This window comes from Toxorhynchites rutilus, chromosome 2, assembly GCF_029784135.1.
Source record: "Toxorhynchites rutilus septentrionalis strain SRP chromosome 2, ASM2978413v1, whole genome shotgun sequence".
In the NCBI taxonomy this organism is placed as follows: Eukaryota; Metazoa; Arthropoda; class Insecta; order Diptera; family Culicidae; genus Toxorhynchites; species Toxorhynchites rutilus.
Window position 1 is genome coordinate 32,540,879 of NC_073745.1, and position 21,855 is coordinate 32,562,733.

The 21,855-nt window shown below is 37.2% G+C and overlaps 1 protein-coding gene across 11 annotated transcripts in view; it reads left to right on the top strand.

Moving 5' to 3' along the window:
• The window catches only part of LOC129765495 (choline transporter-like 2), a 68,885-nt gene that overhangs the window by 39,530 nt on the left and 7,500 nt on the right, over positions 1-21,855 (top strand). For 3 of the 11 annotated variants that reach the window (XM_055765876.1, XM_055765877.1, XM_055765878.1), the window contains exons 2-6: positions 14,447-14,658; positions 14,745-14,867; positions 14,928-15,284; positions 15,466-15,737; positions 21,681-21,846. In XM_055765876.1, coding sequence (XP_055621851.1) covers positions 14,589-14,658; positions 14,745-14,867; positions 14,928-15,284; positions 15,466-15,737; positions 21,681-21,846 — 988 coding nt within the window. In that variant the 5' untranslated portion in view covers positions 14,447-14,588. Of the gene's footprint in view, positions 1-6,624; positions 6,767-7,942; positions 8,109-14,446; positions 14,659-14,744; positions 14,868-14,927; positions 15,285-15,465; positions 15,738-16,038; positions 16,134-21,680; positions 21,847-21,855 lie in introns of those variants that run through there. The other 8 variants (XM_055765879.1, XM_055765882.1, XM_055765880.1 and 5 more) reach the window with 6 other exon arrangements.

Here is a 21,855-nt window from a genome sequence, read left to right on the forward strand (position 1 = left end):
TGCTAACTTCACAAACAAAATAAAAGGCTTCCCCAGCGGTCAGTGCATTACCAGGGGTCGAACAATAAATGGTTAACAGAAATTGAATTTCTTATCATCGAATTGTTTGGAACTACCTGAAAAAATGATTTTTGGTATTTTTTATGGTAACTGCTGCATGAAATGTTTTAATGTTTGAAGTTTTAAGATTTTTGTGCATTTATAATATTATTAATCAATCAATATTTATAGTTTGTAATTCAGGACTGTAGATATCAGACGCTGAGTTCTTGTTTGTAGATGTGGATTTGTGGCTGACGAATTTGAGTCATGGAATCATATTATGGGATTTTAATTGGGAATATAGATTTAAACCGTGAAATTTTATCTGGATTTGGAAAAAAATCACATTATTTATTATTAGATATGGTTTGAATCAGGAATCCGAGACTAAGATATTTGCCTAATATTGTGTTATCATAATTACATGATTCGGCTTCGTGTTTCATATCCTGAATTCCAAGATTAAAAAACAGATTCCAAGTGTCGTGTCGTGTTTGTGAGCTGAGTCAGGATTAGTGTTGTGTGCAACACAACACGGAATGAGTGATTTGGAATATGTTATTCAATCCTGGAATTTGTAATTTTCAAATTAAAGAAACTTGCAGATCGGGAATACGTAATTCAAAGCATAAAGGGTGTGTCACATCAAATTGCATCACGGAAAAAACGATGTAGAAATTTAATTTTTAGGAATTATTTCTTCAGCTTTCGCTTATAATAAAATAAGAGTGTATAGATCACGTTGGCCATGCTTCACTGTCAATTTTTCGTAAATTTGTAAAAATGTCGTCGAACGAAAAAGAGCGTCGTGAATTAATCCTGTGCACTCATTTCGAGAATCCGGAGTTGTCACATCGGGACGTTGGTAAGATGCTGGGAATCGTTCAATCCACGGTCAGCAGAGTACTAAAACGATACTTCGAGAACCTAACCATCGACCGGAAGGTGAAGAACGGCAAAAATGGATGCTCCATCAGTGAAAAAGATCACAAGCGCGTAGTTAAGCAGTTTAGACGTGATCCGAGAAGTTCGGTCCGGGATGTCGCCAATAAGCTGAATTTGTCAAGTTCATTCGTCCAGCGGACCAAGCAGCGGGAGGGCCTACGTACATACAAGGTTCAGAAGGCTCCTAACCGCGACGAAAGGCAAAACATGGTGGGGAAGACGCGAGCCCGGAAGCTGTACACCGAAATGCTGACGAAGCCGCATTGCCTGGTAATGGACGACGAAACCTACGTCAAAGCGGACTTTTGTCAGCTGCCGGGCCTGTTGTTCTTCTCCGCAGAGGACAAATTCAGCGTTCCGGAGGAGATTCGCAAGCAGAAACTATCCAAGTTTGCCAAAAAGTACATGGTGTGGCAAGCGATCTGCCCTTGCGGAAAGCGGAGCGCCCCCTTCGTGATGACCGGCTCGGTAAACGGGCAGGTTTACCTTAAGGAGTGCCTACAGAAGCGCTTACTACCACTATTGAAGCAGCACGAGGGCCCGACCATCTTCTGGCCGGATCTCGCTTCGTGCCACTATTCAAAGGACGTGTTGGAGTGGTAGGAAGCCAACGGGGTCACCTTCGTGCCAAAGGAAATGAACCCGCCCATCGCGCCGGAGCTTCGCCCAATAGAGAAATATTGGGCGATTATGAAGCAGGCCCTCCGGTAGAACCCAAAAGTTGTCAAATCGGAGGCGGACTTCAAGAGAAAATGAATTTCTGTTCAAAAAAAACTACAACCTGACGTTGTACAGAACCTTATGGACGAGGTAAAGAGGAAGGTGCGAGCATACGGGCTTGGGCTCGAAGTATGAATAAAAAGAAAATGCCAAAAGTTATTTAATACTTTTTATTTTACTGTCTAAAATTTTCAAAAGGATCGGTCTACTGAGCGAATTTCTACAGCGTTTTTTCCGTGATGCAATTTGATGTGACACACCCTTTAGAAGCTAAAGTCTAACTTGTTCATAATTTCAAGTCAGGAGTCCAAATATTGAATACGTGATTTGATTATGAACTCTTGTATTCTAATATTGAAATTGTAAATTTCAAAGAATTATCATATGGATTTTCAAATCATGAATAGGAAAAAGGAAAAGTGGATCTCGAATGAAAAAATATTCCTTACTTGGCTTCACAACAGAGTGGTCGAGTGAAACAACCATTGAAAAATCCATATTCGTTTATCTTGATCAACTACATTTCTTATGTTGAATTCCGTGATTTTTTTTTTATTTTTCAAAAGAAATTAATGTTCCAAGAGCGATTTTGGTATCTCAACGCCGTAAGTAATGGAAGTATTCATCGTTTCTACTTTTATGTGTGTACTAATACGAATTAATCGAATTAATTTTCCTCGGTAAAAGCATTGAATAGGAATCGAATTCGAAGTTCACAATACAATCTATATATATGAAAATCTTGTGTCACGATGTTCGTGGTCGAACTCCTCCGGAACAGCTTGACCGATTTCAATGAAAATATACACTAAAAACTAGGCAGACATGAGAATAGGTCGTAAACTATGTATCATATCGCTCGGATACCGATTACCATATATTTAATACCGATCAGAACGGCCCTATGTAAAAGAACTATTTTATATTTTTTTTTCCTAAATTTGGCTGAAAAAATACACACAACACCAAATTTTTATCTTTCTGCCACCAACCCCTATTTGTAAACGCTATTTTAGTATTTTTGTATGTATTTGTATATCCAAATAACTTAACCGTCGTTCGTTTTTCAAACAGAATAAATTTAAAGTGTGTTATAGTCACTTTCAACACTTCTGGCTGGTTCGTAACTTTGATTGAGGTATGGATGTTATCACTACGCCATATCGCCTCCCCCTTTACGTTGTTAAATAACAGGCACAACCGCTTCACCGAAATTCCATCCATATATGCGCAAGTACAGGCAAATCTGTTTTGTGTGAGGGATAGGGACCGCACAAAAAAAATCGTACTAAACTTCACCAGTAACGGTAGATAGGGACATCATATAAAAAGTTTACTTAAATGAATAACCCAAATTTTGATGATTCCTGCCTAAGGCCAGATGCATCGTCGGCGAGCTGGAAGCCTAATTGAATGAGCACAATTAATTATTGAAATACTTCAAATCACACATGCTCTAATTGCAAGGTGACAATCAAGCTATTGTCATCAATCCTCATGAAACACTGGTCGGAGACCACGTGTGTAGATCCAGTGCGCATTTTGTTGAAAACATTGCTGAAATCAAGACGGGGGATTGCACAGTGACGCGAGAAATTGTGATTCGAAGAAGAAACAATAATCTGGAGTTCATCGTCGGCACACACCGTTCATACGACCTTCTCCATCTTCTTCTTCAATGGTACTAACGTTCCTAACGTTCACCGTGTCATCGTAATATTACTTGCGTCATTTTATTAATACTATATTGAACTAATTGAAACTTGTATGCTGATAAACACGCCTTGAATGTTTACTGAGTGATAAGCTCTAAAATATGTGTGACCACAGTGCAAGTCGGAGAAATCCCCGGCACATTTCATAGCACGGTTGAATTTAAGTCAAACGGTTTTCAGAATCGTGAAATCCGATCGAGTTTGAAACCTATCGGATTCCGGAATATGAGTGACTCGGCTCAGCTGAGTAAAACATTCGATGATCATATTAATGTTGAGATCGTCATTGAACAAAAACTTAATAATGCGCTACCCAGTTGGCGGATGCATCAGCGCCAATGAAGATGTCTGGCGTATCTTTGGTTTCCCAATTCATGAATGTGACTCATCAGCTCTGAATTTAGCCGTCCATCTTCCAAATGACAATTACGTATTTTTCACCGATGAAATAGCAACGGATCGACATCAATAATGATTTTCTTTATTTCATTTTTCGGCAAACATATATTACTTTTTTCAATTTATATTTAATTTTAAGGATATCAAACATCTCTCTTCAATGTCGAATAAATCTTTGGATATCAAACATGTCAGTTAAGTTGATGAAATACATTTTTTTGCTTATTTTTGTCGGCGGTAATGATGGTTGAGTTTGACATGACGATCTTTGCGTTCCATGCGTTTCATGTTTGTTCATCGAATGGCAATGCGCACCGTAATTTCAGGTCAGCATAAACATCCAACGCAGTTTCGTTCAAATCGTTTCATCCGTTCTATTTTATCGATTACATTCGATCAATTTTATAGATTTTAAAGATCGTTAAAACATTGAAACATGCTCACAATACATTAGTTATTTTTGACGTAGGACTACGTCTAACCGGAAGATATAGGGGGTGAAATGGAAATCTAGGCACTGAACAAGTAGGAAAAAATGCAAGATTTGGAACGCTTATAACTCGAGCATTTCTCAATAGATCTCAAAGGTTTTTGCATCAATTGATAGGAAATATATCCACGCATTTATCATAACGAATAACATTTCATTTTTCTTGAGATAAATAATTGAATAATTGTGAAATATCAAGCATTGTCAAAATGCACTATGTGCCCATTTTTGATTGGTCCATATTGTGCTTCTCAAATCGTACCGACCAAAACGGGCAATCAGAGCAGCAGTGACGATAAGAAAACCCGCATTCGGAACAGAACACATTCGGTTCGGTGGACATCAAGACAACACAGGCAGTTGCAGCGAGTGGCGAATGGCAAACGCAATCGCAAAACGGCAGCAGGTAGCAGAAGAAAAAAGTTTGTTCTTTATACAAACTGCTTTGGTGGCAAATCCAGAACAAGGCGGCATCGAGGGCGTTCGAAATGGTTTTTTTTTCAAAACCACGAGTACTAAGTTTTCTAAATTGGAACCATTCTATAAAACAAGGCGCTTTTCAGGGCCATTAAACCTTCCAAAAAAGAGTTTAGGAAATACAGTTCAATGCTTTCTAAAACATCATCCAAAATAATAATAAAACACAAATTAACTTTTTCATAAGTTGTTCTAAGCTTATTGATTTTCATCAATTCTTAAATTGCTTGTAGATTGAAAGTACAGTAATTTACACTTATCTCGACATTTAGCTAATTGGACGGACCTGTAATGTGACATATTTAGTTGGACATTTTTGTAAACATAGAGTTCGGGGTCCAAATTATGACCCCACATTGAAAGTCGACACTGTACCACTGTCATCGCAAATGTTCAATTACAGGTTAAAATTACCTCCAATCCGATACTGAGTGGTGGTAATGCGACGTGCCATTGAATGTAATTTACTGTAAAATATGTCACAAGCTGGATGGGAAGAAATTTTCCAACTGTGAAAGCTGTGGCGAGTGGCAAATGCAATCGCTAAACAGAAAGGTTTAGCCGAACAAGATGGGGATATTGAGTGATAACAAAACAATAAACTCTTTAGATTGAAGATAATTTTGTGATCCTAAAAAGGACCCTTTTTAGCCTGCATGTGAATCCAACGAGCGAACAAATCGTAATGAATGTATTTTTTTGCCATCGTTCCCTTTTAACGCTCATTCGTTCGTCTCGTTGGACTCGCCCCTCTGGCTGAGTCTGCCGATTTGTCTCTATCCTGTGAGTGTGTACCGCTAGAGTATAAAACACGCGGACCCCAAAAAATATCTTATTTTCTTTCAAACCGTAAACCCGTGTGGTTGTACGGCATCGGCATCGTGGACGTAACAAAGGAGGACAAGTTAAGGGAAAGGCAAAGTCCCACTCGAATCGTGCAGGTGTGCAGTTCCCCAATTGCTCCGCAAGGGTAACTAGGCCGAACGGATTGGTGCCGGAGCACCAGTATACCTAACAGCGATTATAGAGTTTCGGCCGTCGGAGTGCTCGAGTTGGCTTGCAAAGCTGCTCACGACAATCAGAAAACACGCATCAAGAACAGAGCAGCTTCGGTTCGGCGCTCATCAAGGCAACAATTAGTTTCAGTGAGTGGCAAAGTGTTTCACCGGCACGTCCCATTAAATGTAATTTACTGAACAACATGTCACAAGCTGGATGGGAAGAAATTTTCCAACTGTGAAAGCTGTGGCGAGTGGCAAACGCAATAGCTAAACAGGAAGGTTTAACCGAACAAGATGGGAATATCGAGTGATAACAAAAACACAACACCAAAGGTTCTTTTCAGAACCATCAACATATTCATAAAGAGTAAACAGTAAACTAATCCATTTTTCAGGTAGATAGGTAGGTATTCACGTAGGAGAAGAAAATAAAACAATATATTTAAAATATATATTTAACAAAAGCTGTCCCCTTTGTATAGTCCTACGTCACTCCGGTTATGTCCCCGACATTACCCACCCGTCTTTTCTATTTAACAACTAAAATATTCACTAGAAATAGTGAATATGGCAGAACAACGTTTGCCGGGTCAGCTAGTATGTATGATAAGTGTTGCTTGCAACACTACCATAATCAAACGGCCAAGGGAGCCGTTTGATCTGAAATATTTCAAAAGCTAAATTTAACTTAATATCCAACGAATGCATGCGTTTTTCAAATGTAAAAATAACTCAACTAATTTAACACAATTCAAGTATAAATGTCTTCAGCTCCGAAGCATACATGAACCCCTTGTTGTTCGGCGCGTAAACCGCCACGCAGTCGAACACTTTCAAAAGCAGCACGCGACACAGTCGTTGGTTGTTCTTCGACTCGAACTGTTCTTCGACTAGGTCCATTATATCGAATCGATAGTGTCATCGGCGGCTGCTATCGCGATTCATCGCGCGCGCTTCTTTCTTCGTTGTCATTGTTAGTGGGTGATCTTTCTGACTCCGTCGTCTCAGTTATAATAGGTTTTTAATTGGACGGCATTGTGTTTGTACCACTTCGTTGAAATGAACGCAAATTCCCCAGCTAGCGCTGTGGGCTTCCTGCGAAAGCTGTGTGGTTATAATCGGATCTTTGAAATTATGTGACTTCAAGGTGTTCCAAGAATAGTGTATGCAGGAACAATAATTGGTGTTGCAGTGATAAATGTTGACAGTACAGCGCGGATGACTACTGATAAGCGGAATTAGGGGATGCGGCCAATTAAAGTGACGCTTGTTTTCGCCGAAATATAAGCGCTGCGTCGAACAAACAACCACCGGCAGAAGAATGCCGCAGTGGTGTCTCTCGATTGAGCTCATATTAAATAATTACTATATGACATCACTATATGAGTGTTAGGAACAACAGCGTGAAGATATACACCATGATAGACACCAAAAGTTTCTTATTTGAACCTCTTTCGGTGGATATTTACATTGAAATGATTTTTTCAAATATATCTTCGCCTAAAAAACACCTTTCTTCGAGTTTTGTTTTGACGTTTGAGAATCCCTGGAACACACATTAACAACAATCTTACAAAAACTTTGAGAAAATGAATGAATCACTTTGAAAATGTGTCATTTTTCACACACCGAATCTGTTTGTGCTGTGCCCTTGTGAAAAAAAAACCTCCAACACAATGGGAGTGATATTGTCATACCTGCCCCGGCAACATCAATCCAATTGTGTTGAAGAAACACGCACACGTAAAAAAAGTTTAGCATTCACCAATCGTGTTATATTTATTGATTAGAAAACGAGTGAAATTTCTAAACAAATACTCTATGTGACGTTTTTTTTTATTACAAAACAGCAGAAAAATTTAGAAAATTTTCTGCAGTTTACCGCACGGATGCTGTAAATGAACGCAGCTCGCAGGTTCGGCCAGTCACTGAATAAGTCGATGAAGTTTTACGATTGTCGAACAAGATCGACATGCAAGCTGTCGGTGGGATAGCCAGTGCACTAACAATCAATCATGTCACATTTTGAATTCATATGGAAAAGGCGGGCTACCAAAAAAAAAAAACTCGATGTTTAGGTATCGTTCTGAATCATATTTCGGACAGCATTGAGAGTTTCAAGTTATTATTAGAGTGTCCGAAATATGATTCAGGACGGTACCACAGAAATTCACGCAAAGGAACTAGAACAACCAAATCTCCATCAGCGAAATACTACAAGATGTTACGAAATACAGTACGAACCCGGTTATCCGCGAAATAGTCTGGCTAGCTTATCGCGAACAACGAAACCGCGAATAACGCAATAAAGGATTAAAAGTGAGTGGAAAACACGAAAAAAAAATTTCAGCATGAGCAATTATGTTTTATCAATACAGAAATCATTAAACTACCATCTACAAGGTTGTGTACACCAGTGGTCAGATAATGTGAAAGCCATAACCAAAAAAATGAGGGAACTTCGCTGTTGGTGCATCCACCGTATAGCTCGGTCCTTGCACAGTCTGACTACCATTTGTTTCGATATCTGCAGAACTCTCTCAATGGAAAAACATTGGTCGACATTAGAGCTGTATTTTTTTCTTTAATTATGTCAGTGATCTTAATGTCAATTTTGAGCGCGATCTGTCATTTAGTTTGTCTACAGCGTCATTAAGAACAAGTTAACTTTTTTTTTGGTTGGCGATTTTTTTAATGAACAATTCCATTGGTCAAATACATTGTGTGAAATTTTGTGTTGCAAACAAAATTTCTTGTGCCGAAATGTTGGAAATGTAGAATACATTTGGTGTCTCAACTTCGTCAGAAACACGGGTGTATGAATGGTATAAGGAAAAAAATGGAACATCTACTCGTCATCGGTCTTCAAAATAGTTGCTCCTCAACCCGTATGATCAAGATGAATCCGAACGCAATGCTCAAGTCACTTAGCTTAGTTTCTCAGGCAATTGCATAAATAGGATAAGTCCTACCGATGCAGGAAAAAATCACTACATCGTCGTACAAAGTTTCTTCACCTTTCAGTCGATCCTTGCCACGAAACTCCAACAACGTTATTCGTATTGCATCATTGATTTAGGAGAAGGAAGTGTAGCTCTACTGTCAGAACGTCGGAGACATGAACACAATCGTATCCCAATATGAGCTAGCGTGCTCTGATATTCGTAAAGATGTATTCACTGAAACATGGTTAATATTACATTACGATCCCTTTATCAGTAAACGGTTTCAATGAAAATTGAAAGCATTCCCATTTGTGTCCTTACCTACCGTATGGATAAGTGAATCGCGATTTTAAATCGTCTTAATCCAGCTAGCGAGCAGATAACATTCAAGTCTGATGCTAACATCACACATAATTCGATATAAGAATGGAAATACTGGTAAACATTGAAGCAGTACTGAGGTTCGATCCCACCTAAAGCGGAAAATTGGAACGAAAATGTTTATAGTTTGTGGGCGATATCTTAGTGGGAAGGAAAAGTCTGGTGCGCGTTGGGAGCGCAGTTCAATCGCAAACTTTGGACGGAACCACGAGACGTACTGACAGCTATCAGCAATTTTTTTTACCAGTAATTTGTTGTAGCAGATCCGAAAGACGCTGACATTCATATCATACACAAATCATATGCAGCGTTCGATCTGCGGGCAATGGGAGAGGAGAAAGGAAATATTGCGATTGAAGTAACGCATTTTTAACGATTGTCGAGAAATGTGAATCAATCGATAGGAAATATTTCTACGCGCCTATGACAATAAAGAAAATTATACATTCTGTGAAACTACAATAAACATTCACTAACTGGGCAAAAAGGGAACACCAGTTATCGACATTCGCGTTTTAACTGGTACGGCATGTAAAACGTCAAATAAAATCGAGGGAAATTCAATGAACTGTTTGTTGGATGGAAGTTTTGCATTGAGTGCGACAATAGGTATGAAATATAATTTGAGGAGATTTTTTTTCTGTAATTTATTCAATGTTTTTGTCATCAAAAATAATGCCAAATTTCATAACATTTCAAATTACATTTGAATGACCCTCACAGCAAATCTTCCATTTGACTATGGCGTCGATTGTTTACGAAATTCTTCTTTTTAAAAAGCAGACCAGCTAATCCAGGACCAGTTAGCGATCGAAGTACCTAGTGAACAACTGGAGAATGCCAAACACTACCTAAATGAAAATTTCGCGTTTTGATTGGCTGAATGGCATGAACAAATTGTGTTGTCTCTCTGTTGTGCTGGGAAAATAGCTAGTAGTGTAGCGAGAAGGATGCAACATGTCACGATGCATCGAACGGAGTATAAATTAATGACTGCTAGATTTTATGTTAGTGCCACTCTAGACAGCGATTAGCCAACGTCATGTGTTGAAGCTGAGAGTTTAAAAAAATTTAAATTTAAATTTTTTTTAATTTATCTCTACTTCTCCGTTCGCTCTACTCTGCTATGAAGCAAGCGTTTGATTGGTTAGCCAATTTGGAAAACTGAAACTGAACTCTAAACTATAAGCCTTGAGAGAAGTCATTTTCAAGCCTTGCTGTCGCTACCTTCTGTTCACTAGCGGGATGACTGATGAATCGTGTCTGAGGTATTCGTTTCAATTTCTTCTTTGTTTGTTTACGGAGTTTCTCAATTTTTCGATTCATTCGTCGAAATTTAACAGTTAAATCTAATACCATGGAGTCGCTTTTTACGCGGGGGATAAATGCCTCGTAAATTCCAAAATCCGCGTATAAAAATACCGTGTAAATTCCAGAATCCGCGTAAAAATAAACCGGCTAAATTTCAAAAATCTAACGAACAGTGAATTATTAGTTTAAAATGCAACCCATTTTCTAACAATTCTTCAACTGATTTTATTTGCATGCTACAATCATGATATCTGTTCTCCTTTGATTTCTCAGCTACTAATTAGTGATACAATACAAACTTATTTCGTGAAAAGTCACATCAATTAGTACATTAAATTTTTACGCGGTTGATACCTGCCGCGTAAATTTCAAAATCCGCGTGAATTCCGAACTTCGCGTAAAAATAAACATAGTAAATTCCTAAAACCGCGTAAAAAGCGACTTCAGTGTATAATCTTTCAGTAACTCGCCATCAAACTGAGTACCCGAGCTTGAGCTAAACTGAGAATCTAAGAGACATTCTTTGACCTATATTGTGTTGGGCTTGAGCATTGGTATGTTGAAAATCCATGCAAAAAAATTGTAAGGGGTTGTATTTAGGATACGACCGCATATTTTCGATGTAGAACTACGCAATTACATTTTGTAATCCACTTGTTTACCACTTCGAATATTATTTTAGAATGCATCGAAATTTTTGAAATGGATTATGTTCTTCGTTACAAATAAATTTAATGAACGACCTGTAACGTTTGATATGATGCCTAGGACTACCAAAATATGTGAACGGAAGAACTGTCAAACGATCATTGTATTTTACATTTCCCTCGAATTCCCTTGTGCTCCCGTGGCCGAGTGGTTAGCGTCATAACTAACATGCCGGGTGTTCGGGTTCGATTCCCGTTGAAGTCGTGGGAATTTTTCGTCAAAGAAATTTCCTCCGACTTGCACTGTGATCACGCGTATTCTAGAGCTTGCCACTCAGAATGCATTCAAGGCGTGTTATTTGGCATAGAAATCTCAACTAAGTACTAATAAAAATGACGCAAGTAATACTACGTTGAGACGGCAAAGTTCCTCTAGGAACGTTAGTGCCATTGAAGAAGAAGAAGAAGAAGAAGATTTCCCTCGAAATTATTGCACATCTCATGTTTACGTAGTGTTCGAACCGCGAACATTCATTCACCTCTAGTATCTGAAATGACGATTTTCCCAGGCTTCTCAGTTTTTTTTTATCCCATTTATTTATTTATCAGGCTCATTAGCATTTTATCTGTAACAGAGCCGGGTTTTTTTTTATCGTGTACATGTACATATGTTTATGTTTCTATAAATTGTAAATTACACAGTAGAAGTAGTAGCCATTTAGGCGTTAGGTTTTCTGTTCCATTACATTATGGTAAATTACACTGTAGTAGCCATTTAGGCGTAAGGGTATTCTATCTGTTTTTCCATTGTTCAGCAGACCGGACAGCGGAGACAGTTGATATTGATCATTGTTGGGTTATTTATAGAACAGCAGCCCAATGTTCCTTGCAGAGCAGAGCAGTTGTATGGATGAATCGATCTTTGTTCCACCGTGGATCGATCTCCATAGCTGATGATGGTTGCGTGGACGTAGTTATTCTATAACAACACATAGATGGTCAATTGAGGACCCTGAGTTTGAATTCACGATCGATCGCTTAGTAAGCGAACGCGTAACCAAGTGGCTACGAAGACCCCCAGGATTCTCAGTTGAAAAGTACGTTTTAGGGCAACATATTCTGGTCTGCAAAACGACAAGCGAGTACAAAAGTACTCAACACCAAAAAATACCCCCGACTTGCATGTATTTGCAAAGCGGTTTCCCCCAGGCACATTAATTTTGATGTCCGTGTTAGGGAAACACAGTTCAGTGCGAAAAAAAATACCCCTGACTTGCATGTTTTGACAAAGCGGATTTGATTTGATTTTGAAGTCCTTGTTAGGGAAAAGATTTGATTTTGAAGTCCGTGTTAGGGAAACACATCTCGGTGGGAACAAAAATATCCCCGACTTGTATGTATATTTGCAAAGCGGATTTCAACAGGTACATCGATTTTGAAGTTTGAGTTGGGGAAACCATAAATCGAGCCAATCAAAACTTGACAGTTAGGGTATTTAGATAACGCTTGACATTTTATAGTTATTCAATTGTTCATCTCATGATAGATAAAATTTTATTAATTCTGATAGACGCGTAGAAATATTTGCTATCAATTGATGACGATCTGTATATAAATGTTCGAGTTATAAGCATTCGAAACACGAGTAGGGTTAGCACACAAATCGGCAGAACAAATTTATGAGAAAAAAAACGTTCTTCCAAATTTCATGAACATAAACTGTTTGTAAGCGAATTGTAAGGTATAACATATCAAACAAATCTTAGAGAATTTTTGATTCGATTGGTATGCAAATCATGAGAATTCGTTCACAGAGAAAATAGTTATTAACGTTAACTTTATTTCATAAAAACGTGATCTGTTTTTTGATTTGGCACCCTTCCTGAAAGACGTAGGTCTACGTCAAAAAAACCAGTCAAGGATATACGGGCCGCATTCAAGGAACATAAGACGTTGTTCTGTTCAATTATGTAGGAGTGAATAAAGAATGTGACCAAGCCGGAGACGGGTCCAAACCAATCTTTATCGACTGTTGTTTCGCTCAAATCAAGGAAGCGTGGTGCTTTAATTTTGTGAAGTGGGTGGAATGATAATGGGTGAATCATAGGTAGCGAGACTAAATCAAAACACTTTTGGTAAAAAAGTTCAATTCTTTATTGCATTTTCACAAGTCCATACATTATGCCTTTAAGGTGTGAAACAAGTAGATATATAGCGACTCTTCATCTTCAATCTTCCTCAACATTCCCGGAATCCTCGTCATCATAGTCTGGACCTCCTAGGATCCACTTTATTGGCATATCTGATGATAAGAGATTTGAGTTCCTAAACTGTGGTGGTATACTAACCATTTTCGTACATCGACTGGGGCAGAGCCAAATCTGACTCGATTGGCCGTGCCGGGGGTACTTTTGGGGGGATTGTCTTCTTCACGTGCAAATCAATTTGAAATAACTTTTGCGTAATTTCACGATGCTAGGTCCGGTCAGAACATAATATCTTTATCCTTCTGGCATCGTTTTTCACAAAAGCAACAATTTCTGGTGAACAATTCTTCGTGTAGCCATCTCCGACGTTCTCTCGGGGAAAACTCTGTGCCACAATCTACATCGTAAACAAAATAAAACACTCTTAGCACGAACAACGCCCACGAAGGGTTGAACAAAACCACACACAGCAATCTCAACAATCTGCGGCTATCTCAATCAGCAGATAGATGTTTACACCCGATGGAAATTAGATTAACCCGGGAAGCAAGCTGGACGAGGCTTTTAATTTGTCGAACTTGGCTGGGTAGTCCGATCGATCAGTCGATTGGACTACCCTATTGCATAGTACGCAGTTCCGCTTGATGTTGATTGTAAATGATTTCATTGCGATGCTGTATACTTTTGACCTCAAGAAAAGAAATATGCAACAACAGACTCATTTTCCTACACTGTGCGTTTTCTGGATTTATTGGAATTATAGAATGATGCATGATATGATCATCACAATAGTTAAAATGATCGGAGTTCAATAAATAAGCATTTTAGGGCAACGAGTGTTATCGGTACAACATCTGACAGTTGCTCTAGTTGTTCTGGCTCAGTCAGAATTTTTATCGGGATTATTGTTGCGTTCAATATAGTAAATCTATCGAAAAATCGCTTGCTTACTTGCTTACCAAGATAAACAAAACATTGCTAGAAACAATTTGTTCAAATCCGTCGCATGGCGCGGCGTGCTCCAGGTTCTCTGTATGCGCTATCGCAAAAAAAGCACGTGACGACAATGGCACGATAGCATCACTATCGATAGCAATGTTCGCTGGGCGTACTGTCGATGAACTGTGAATTCTCTGAAATACGCAATGTTTTTCTATTCTCCAAAGTGTATAATAATCAGCCTGCCGCGACCGTCCAGTATACTCAAAGACGCGAGACAGTAGAAACGGGAGCGTGAAGAGGCAATGTTTCAAGTATTATATCTCAATTGAGGCTTGTTCAAGTTAATTGGTCCATTCGGGATAGAAAATGGGTCTTTGCTGGAGGTCAGATAGTATCATACATCACACAATCAACGATGTGCAGCATCCTTCCGAAAGTAAGAGTCTTTTCACTGTTGCATTTTGTCAATGTTTTGAGAGTCTCAATTAAGTACCCTGTTTATTTTTCTCATTTCTCTTACAGGTCAACCGCTAAAATTCGATCCCGACTTCAAAGGGCCACTTTCAAAGCGATCGTGCACGGATATTCCGTGTTTGTTGCTGTTCGTCGCGTTCCTCGTGGGCTGGGGTGCAGTTGCTTATTATGGTAAGAAATATGAACTCTCAAAGATCGTTGGAATCATTGCTTATCGATCCTCGGTTGCAGCCCTTCGCAATGGCGACCTGGATCGGCTGCTGGTGCCGACCGATTCGAATGGGCTCAAATGTGGCGTTGACAGTGAGGTTCTCAAGGAACCCTATTTGGTGTTTTTCGATATCACCGAATGTGCCAAGTATGATGTCCCGCTGTATGGATGCAAAACGCCTCAGGTGTGTGTGAGCGAATGTCCCAACGAGAACTTTCGCTTCGAGCAGCAATACTGCAATCCATCGACGCTTAAAACACTCCAATCGAAGCTGATCTGCGAACATACCGTTCACAAGGATCAACTCAGCTGTGAGGATATTCAGGTCTACATCGATAGAGGGCGGTGCGCTAAGTATTACCTCAAAAGTGTTCCTTGTGAGTATTGTGATTTTGATTACGGTTTCTCCCCCAAAACACCACACTTTCCCGCCCGTTTGTGTTGCCTCCCGTATGTATGTTTTCGATGTGTCGATGTGATAACGTGAGGGCCGCAGACTTGAACTCAAATAACTCTGTCAAAGCGATCGAAGGTGGCTACAATTTATCCTACTTACAGTCGCGAAGCGATGCATCTCCGATCTTCCGGACACCGAGTGTCCGTACATTCCACCGAGGATACTGAAACAGTATCAACTGTCAGCGACTCCTGACAGCACACGCGGACGAGGTGGCGGTAAACAGACTTCGACCGAAACGCAGGTCTGCGCCATTCAGCGAAGGTTGGGCCGAGAGCTGCTGGTCGAACGAATGACCAAACTGCAGTCCTACTTTTCCCGCTATGTCGATAATCTGTTGTCCCACGTCACCAATAACACTAATGTCCACCAGGTTTGTTACGTTCGCTTGCGACAGAATGCAGTAATCCGAACTAATCGGCTAGTCCACGATAATCGCATGCTACAACGACTATCAATAATCGCTTGATTGAGTCGGTGAAGGTCTATCCCCGGTTCTTTTTTGTATTGCTCGTTCTCCCCATATTTGACACTTGAAACTAATCCAATTATTTCAGGCATAACTATTGTTAGAATTCTTATACTGCTATCTTGTGTATTGTTTTATCTTTATGCTTGTCTCACAACCACACCAACCATCTCACCACCAAAACCTCTTTCGTGGCGTCGTTTAGTTTCGAGACGGTGCCTGCCCGATCTGCAGACGAATGGCGAGGAGATCAAGCAGGATATCATCAACGGGGTTCTTAACATTAAACTTTTCGCCGGGGTAGGTTGCGTATTCTGGAACTAATTGCAATTATAATGTACGTATTTCTGTTTGATTCGTGACTGCAAATATTTTATGATTTTTTGGAGCAAAGAATTATATTCCCCGGTAATTTCCAACTTTGAAACTAAACCTAATTATGGCTTTTTAGCTGATATTCATTGTTGTACGATGCATCAAACACGATGTCATGTACAATACAATACAAAATTAAACATCGCACCGCCATTGATGGAAGTTTTCAAGCAACCTTTTCATATCAACGATAGTAATAAAACCATAATAAAAATGTAAGGTACAGGCAAACCTTTTTTTGTGCGGGGGATAGGGACCGAACATAGGCATAAAGAAATCGTTCAAAACTTCACCAGTAGCTTTAAAAACCCGTGTTCGGTACACATTTTGAAATGAAAAAAGTTTCCCCAAGAAAATAACTCAAATCCACGCCGTTCACCGTACAATTTCCTTTTGTTTCCCTGCTTTGCGATGGAACAGTTTGCCTCTTCGGTTGCACGTGACTGTTTTGTGCTTTTAGTTGCGTGTCGAAACGTGTTGCTGTTAGAGATCATGTCATGCAAAAACTTAGAAAAAACTTCGAGCATTTGATGAGAGGAGGGAATGATTTCAGAATAAGGATAATTGAGACGCAAATATGCTTTTTTCGCACTGAAATGCATATAAACCATCGAAAAAAATTAAATGGACGATAACTTCGTCAACAATGCTTCTTTTCATGTACCGCACAAAAAAATTAAAAAAAAAACAAAAAAACCGCACAAGAACAGAGAACCGCACCAAAAAAATCGAACAAACAAAATTCACACAAACAAAAAACCGCACAAAAGCAGGTTTTACTGTATGAGATTTAAAACAGATATTTTTTATATAAAATTACCAAAATATATATTGAAAAAAAAACTGAAATCCTCATTTTTTATTCTTTTATTTTCAATCATCGATCGTACATACTAATTTCCTAATTCTGATATCTGAAAATTTAAAAATTAAAAACAAAATCCAAAAATATATATATATACTTTAATAAAAAAAATCCAAATTTTTAAATTAAGAAAAATAAGTATAAAAAGTATAAAATGAAACAAAATCAATAAATACTCAAAACAAAACACTAAGATTACATTATTTTTTCAGATTATGGGAATTCAGAAATTTGAAGACTTTAAAATTGAAAAATATAAAAACTTTAAAACAAAGTTTGAAAGAGTTCTAAAAAATTAAGAATTAGTTACGTTTATTTTTTCTCTAAAATTAGAATTTATGATACAGGGCGAACTCGATTATATACAGTTTCTGATTTCTTTTCACTGTATATAATCGAGTCAAAAAAAAAATTTCATTCGTTTTTTGCATGTATTTTTCGTTTTTTGAATGTAAAAGAGGAATTTGATTTTTGATTCATCCACATCAGAAAACACATTTCTCTCATGAAAAAAATAAATTTATCCAGAATCTCAGGAGGTGATAGAGGAATTTCAACAATGATAGAGTTATAGAACTTTTTTTTTCGGACTCTGTTGCCTCAAACTGGCTCTACATAAAAAAGTACGCTACGGAAGACGATTCCCTTGCTTCCATTTGAAGATGAGAAAATTTAGTACAGGATATATTAGTGGAACATCTAGATTAGTGGATTTAAATAACATTTCGGAAGTAAAAAACTTTAAAATTAGTAATTTGTAATGTGTTATTAATTATTTTATGCTAAAAATTTATATTAAACTTGAGTTTTTCTAATTAAATTAAAGCTCTCCAACCGCTCTACAAATTGTTCTTTGACACCCTACTTTTATATTTCTTAATTTAGCTGCGATTGACGATTTCTACCCCATTGTACATTGTACATTTTTTTTAAACAAGTCATATTTGAAATGTAATTTTTTTTCAAACTGTATATAATCGAGTCTAAAATTCGATATATTAGAATCATATATAATCGAGTGTATATAATCGAATGTATATAATCGAGTCCGACCTGTAATGTGAAACGAAAAAAAATAAAAACAAAACTAAAGTATATTCAGAAACAATGAATCATTTCATTTCTGAATCTTTGAAAAAACAATTTTTCTACACTTGACAAATTTTTCTTATAAATGAAAATTCTCAAAATTATAAATTGAAAATTCTAAAGATTCTTTTGTATTGTTCTAAAAATACATATTTAAAAAAAATCAAGGATTGGAAAAACTGTGGAATTGCAAAATTAAAAAAAAAATTCTAAATTCTAAAAATATTGAATGAAAAAATCGAAATAATAAAAAAAATAAAAAAGGGAAATTGAAAAGTAAAAGTAGAAATAAACCTTCAAAATTTATGTATAATTTAAGTATAATTCAACAAACTAAAATTTATAGTTTAAGGTTCTTTAGAAAATAAATATTTCTCCATGTCCAGACATGAAAATTAGAAATCTAGAGACAACATTTCTAATTCTTTCTAGTTTTGAAAATTCATATAAATTCAACAAAAATTGAGAATTTAAAAAAGAACTTTGATCTAGAAAATAAAATTTTCAAAATCGGAAAAAAATTAAAAAATAGATTGAGTTTCTAAATTCTAAAGATTCAAATTTCATCAAAAATCTAAATTTTCTAACGAACTAAAAAACCATAAATTTTTAACAAATTAGAAATGACACTGATTACACCCATACCTCGCTTTACGGGCTAGATCCGTTCCACGAAACTAAGCCGCAAAGCGAAAAGCCGTATAACGAATCAGGAATCTTGACCGATTCAGATGATCGACATATCAAACACATATCAACATTGAAGTTTTAATTAAATATAATTAATATAATTAAAGAATTTTTGTAAAAGTTATTTTTGGAAAAAAGGGGTAAAAGTAGATTTTTCGGGTAAATGTGCATCCTAATGAAAAAATTAAAACAAGGAACAAAACTACTACTAAATATGAGAACCACTATATTGGTTTGGCTCGGAATGGTTCTGTATCGACATGGAAAAAAAATTTTTGCCGTTCTAGCGAATCATTGAGGGCCGTGAATCGAAAACGTGCCCTAATTGAAGAGGGCCGTTATAGCGAAAGGCCGCATAAGGAGCGACCGTATAGCGAGGTATGGGTGTAGTTTTTCAAAAAAAAAATCAAAATAGTGTTTTGATATTTAAAAATCAAAAACATTATATTTTTTTACTCTTAATAGTTAAAAAAAAATCTTAAAATTCAATTTTGAGAAAAAATCCCAGATTTGAAAAAAATTTAAAAATCCGGAAAATCAAACTAAATTTAAAAATTTTGAAGTATCGAGACTTTTTTATATAATTGAAGGTTGTGAAATACACTAATTTTAAGAACTGTAGAGTTAAATAATTCGCAAAAAAACATTAAGAGTTCAAAAGTTAGAAGATTCGATTTTATTTTTTTATATATTCAAAAATAAATTAAGTCAAATATATACAAACATATATTTTTTTTCTGAAAATTTCAAATGTTGAAAAGTTGGAAAAAACAATGTTTTATCTTCTCAGAAGATCAGAAATTCATTTTTTTTAATCCAAACATTTGAATTCTAATTTCTTGAAAAAAATTAAATAATTAACACACGTTAAATTCAAGAATTTGATTATAGGGGAAATGAAGGAAAAATGAACGGTGGTGGTAAAATGAACACCTGTTCAAATTTCGACTATTTCCCCATAAGACGGGACACTGGATTCTTTTTCATGCGACTTTTTTACGTGATTTTTTTCACGAGATTTTCTTTGAATTACGCGTTTTGGCCTGATCATTTTTGATTTAAAGCAACCATGCTGTGTCGGGAAACTCAGATTCAGACACTTCAAGAATAATTATTTTAGGTTGAGAGAATAAGTGCAAGATTATATGATTATGTCAAGTCACAGTCCAAACACCATGCATCTTCGAAAAAAAAAATTCGAGTGGTTGTATCCGAGACACGACCACTTAGGGCGTAGGACTACTTTTTTTTTATTTGTTGGGTTATCATTTCGGACATTATTTGCGACGATTCTTTGTTGTCTTTACGAGAACAATACACTAATTGATCATATTGGTTTCTTTGGTTTTTCTTTGATTGTGTTAATTGAAATGCCAGATGCACTTCAAGTGAATTATTCGCTAGCGTTCACAGCTCGAGGGGACTCATAAAACACAAACGAGCAGAATAAGCGACCTTTGTTATTTCGGCCACAGAAAGATTCTGAGAATTTTCCTCAGAAGAGATGCAATATTTATACGCTAGCGACAGCTAACTTACTATGCAAGGGTGAAGTTTGCTTCGCAAATATTTTTTTTTTCGCTATCCGCTATCCTTCGTTGTTTCTATTCTAGCGACTGCACAAGTTGCCCTTTTTTAACAGCTCTGTTCGGGAAAGCACACAAATGGACAGAACAAATGTATGGGGAAATGGGAATACTTCCAATTTTCATCAATTTAAACCATATACAGACTATGGGATTGTAATGTGTAGCTTATAAAACAAATCTTAGAAAATTTCCGATTCGATTGGTATGCAAATCGTTAAAATCCGTTCGCAGCAAAAATAGTTACCAACGTTAACTTTATTTCATAAAAACGTGACCTGTTGTCTGATTTGGCACCATTAATGTAAGACGTAGTCCTACGTCAAAAGAACTTAATAGAATAAAATATATCATTGGGACTGTTTCTCGAAAACTAGATCAATTGAGTGCAGTTTATTTCTTTTCCACTGTGAAGAGTATTCGAGAATCAGGCCCATTGATTTACTATTCAATATCAAGTATCGAGTATAAAAAGAGATCTCAAACAACCAATTGTGGTTGAACCTCCATCGATAAATTCTAGCTCCATAAATGTTTCTAATAAGAGTTGTCCTGTCTGTGAGTGATGTACAGTAATCGTTCGCTAACTGGTCCTGGTTTAACTGGTCTGCTGTTTAACTGGGCGAACGTTAACTGGTCCTTGGACCAGTTTAAAAGCATAGTTTCGTAAACAATCGACGCCATATTCAAATGAAAGATTTGCTGTGAGGGGCATTCGAATGTAATTCGAAATGTTATGAAAATTGACATTATTTTCGCATGACAAAAACATTGATTAAACTACAGAAAAATAATTTTCTCAAATTATATTTCATACCTGTTGTCGCACTCAATGCGAATCTTCCATTGGAATCCTTATGTTTATCCAATTACATGAACAACGCGAATCAAACAATTTATTGAAGTTCCCCTCGATTTTATTTGACGTTTAACATGCCGGACCATTTAAAACGCGAATGTCGATAACTGATTATTCCTTTTCGCACTGTTAGTGGATGTTTACTGTTACTAGCGTTTTATACGTCTTACTCAATAACTGAAAATCGATAATGAACCAATGAGATCTCATGTTTTTCTACAGAGCATTAGTTACTGATTTTTCTCAACAATATACGTAATCAAACTCGCTAGGTTTTCTAAGTAGTTTCACTGTAACCCATTTCTACTAACAAGCCTAACAACGGCTTAGTGATTCTACCAGAGCTAAAGAACAAAACTCTATTCACTCTCTTTCGCCTCTAGACCGGTCAGATGGTCGTCGAGGACATTCTCGAGACCTGGAAGCTTGTCATCATCTTCATGTTGCTCTCACTGCTGGCCAGTTTAATATTCATCACCATGCTCCGATGGATAGCGAAACCCATGGTTTGGATTTCCATACTGGGTGTGATCGCTGCTCTGTGCTATGGTATGTTTA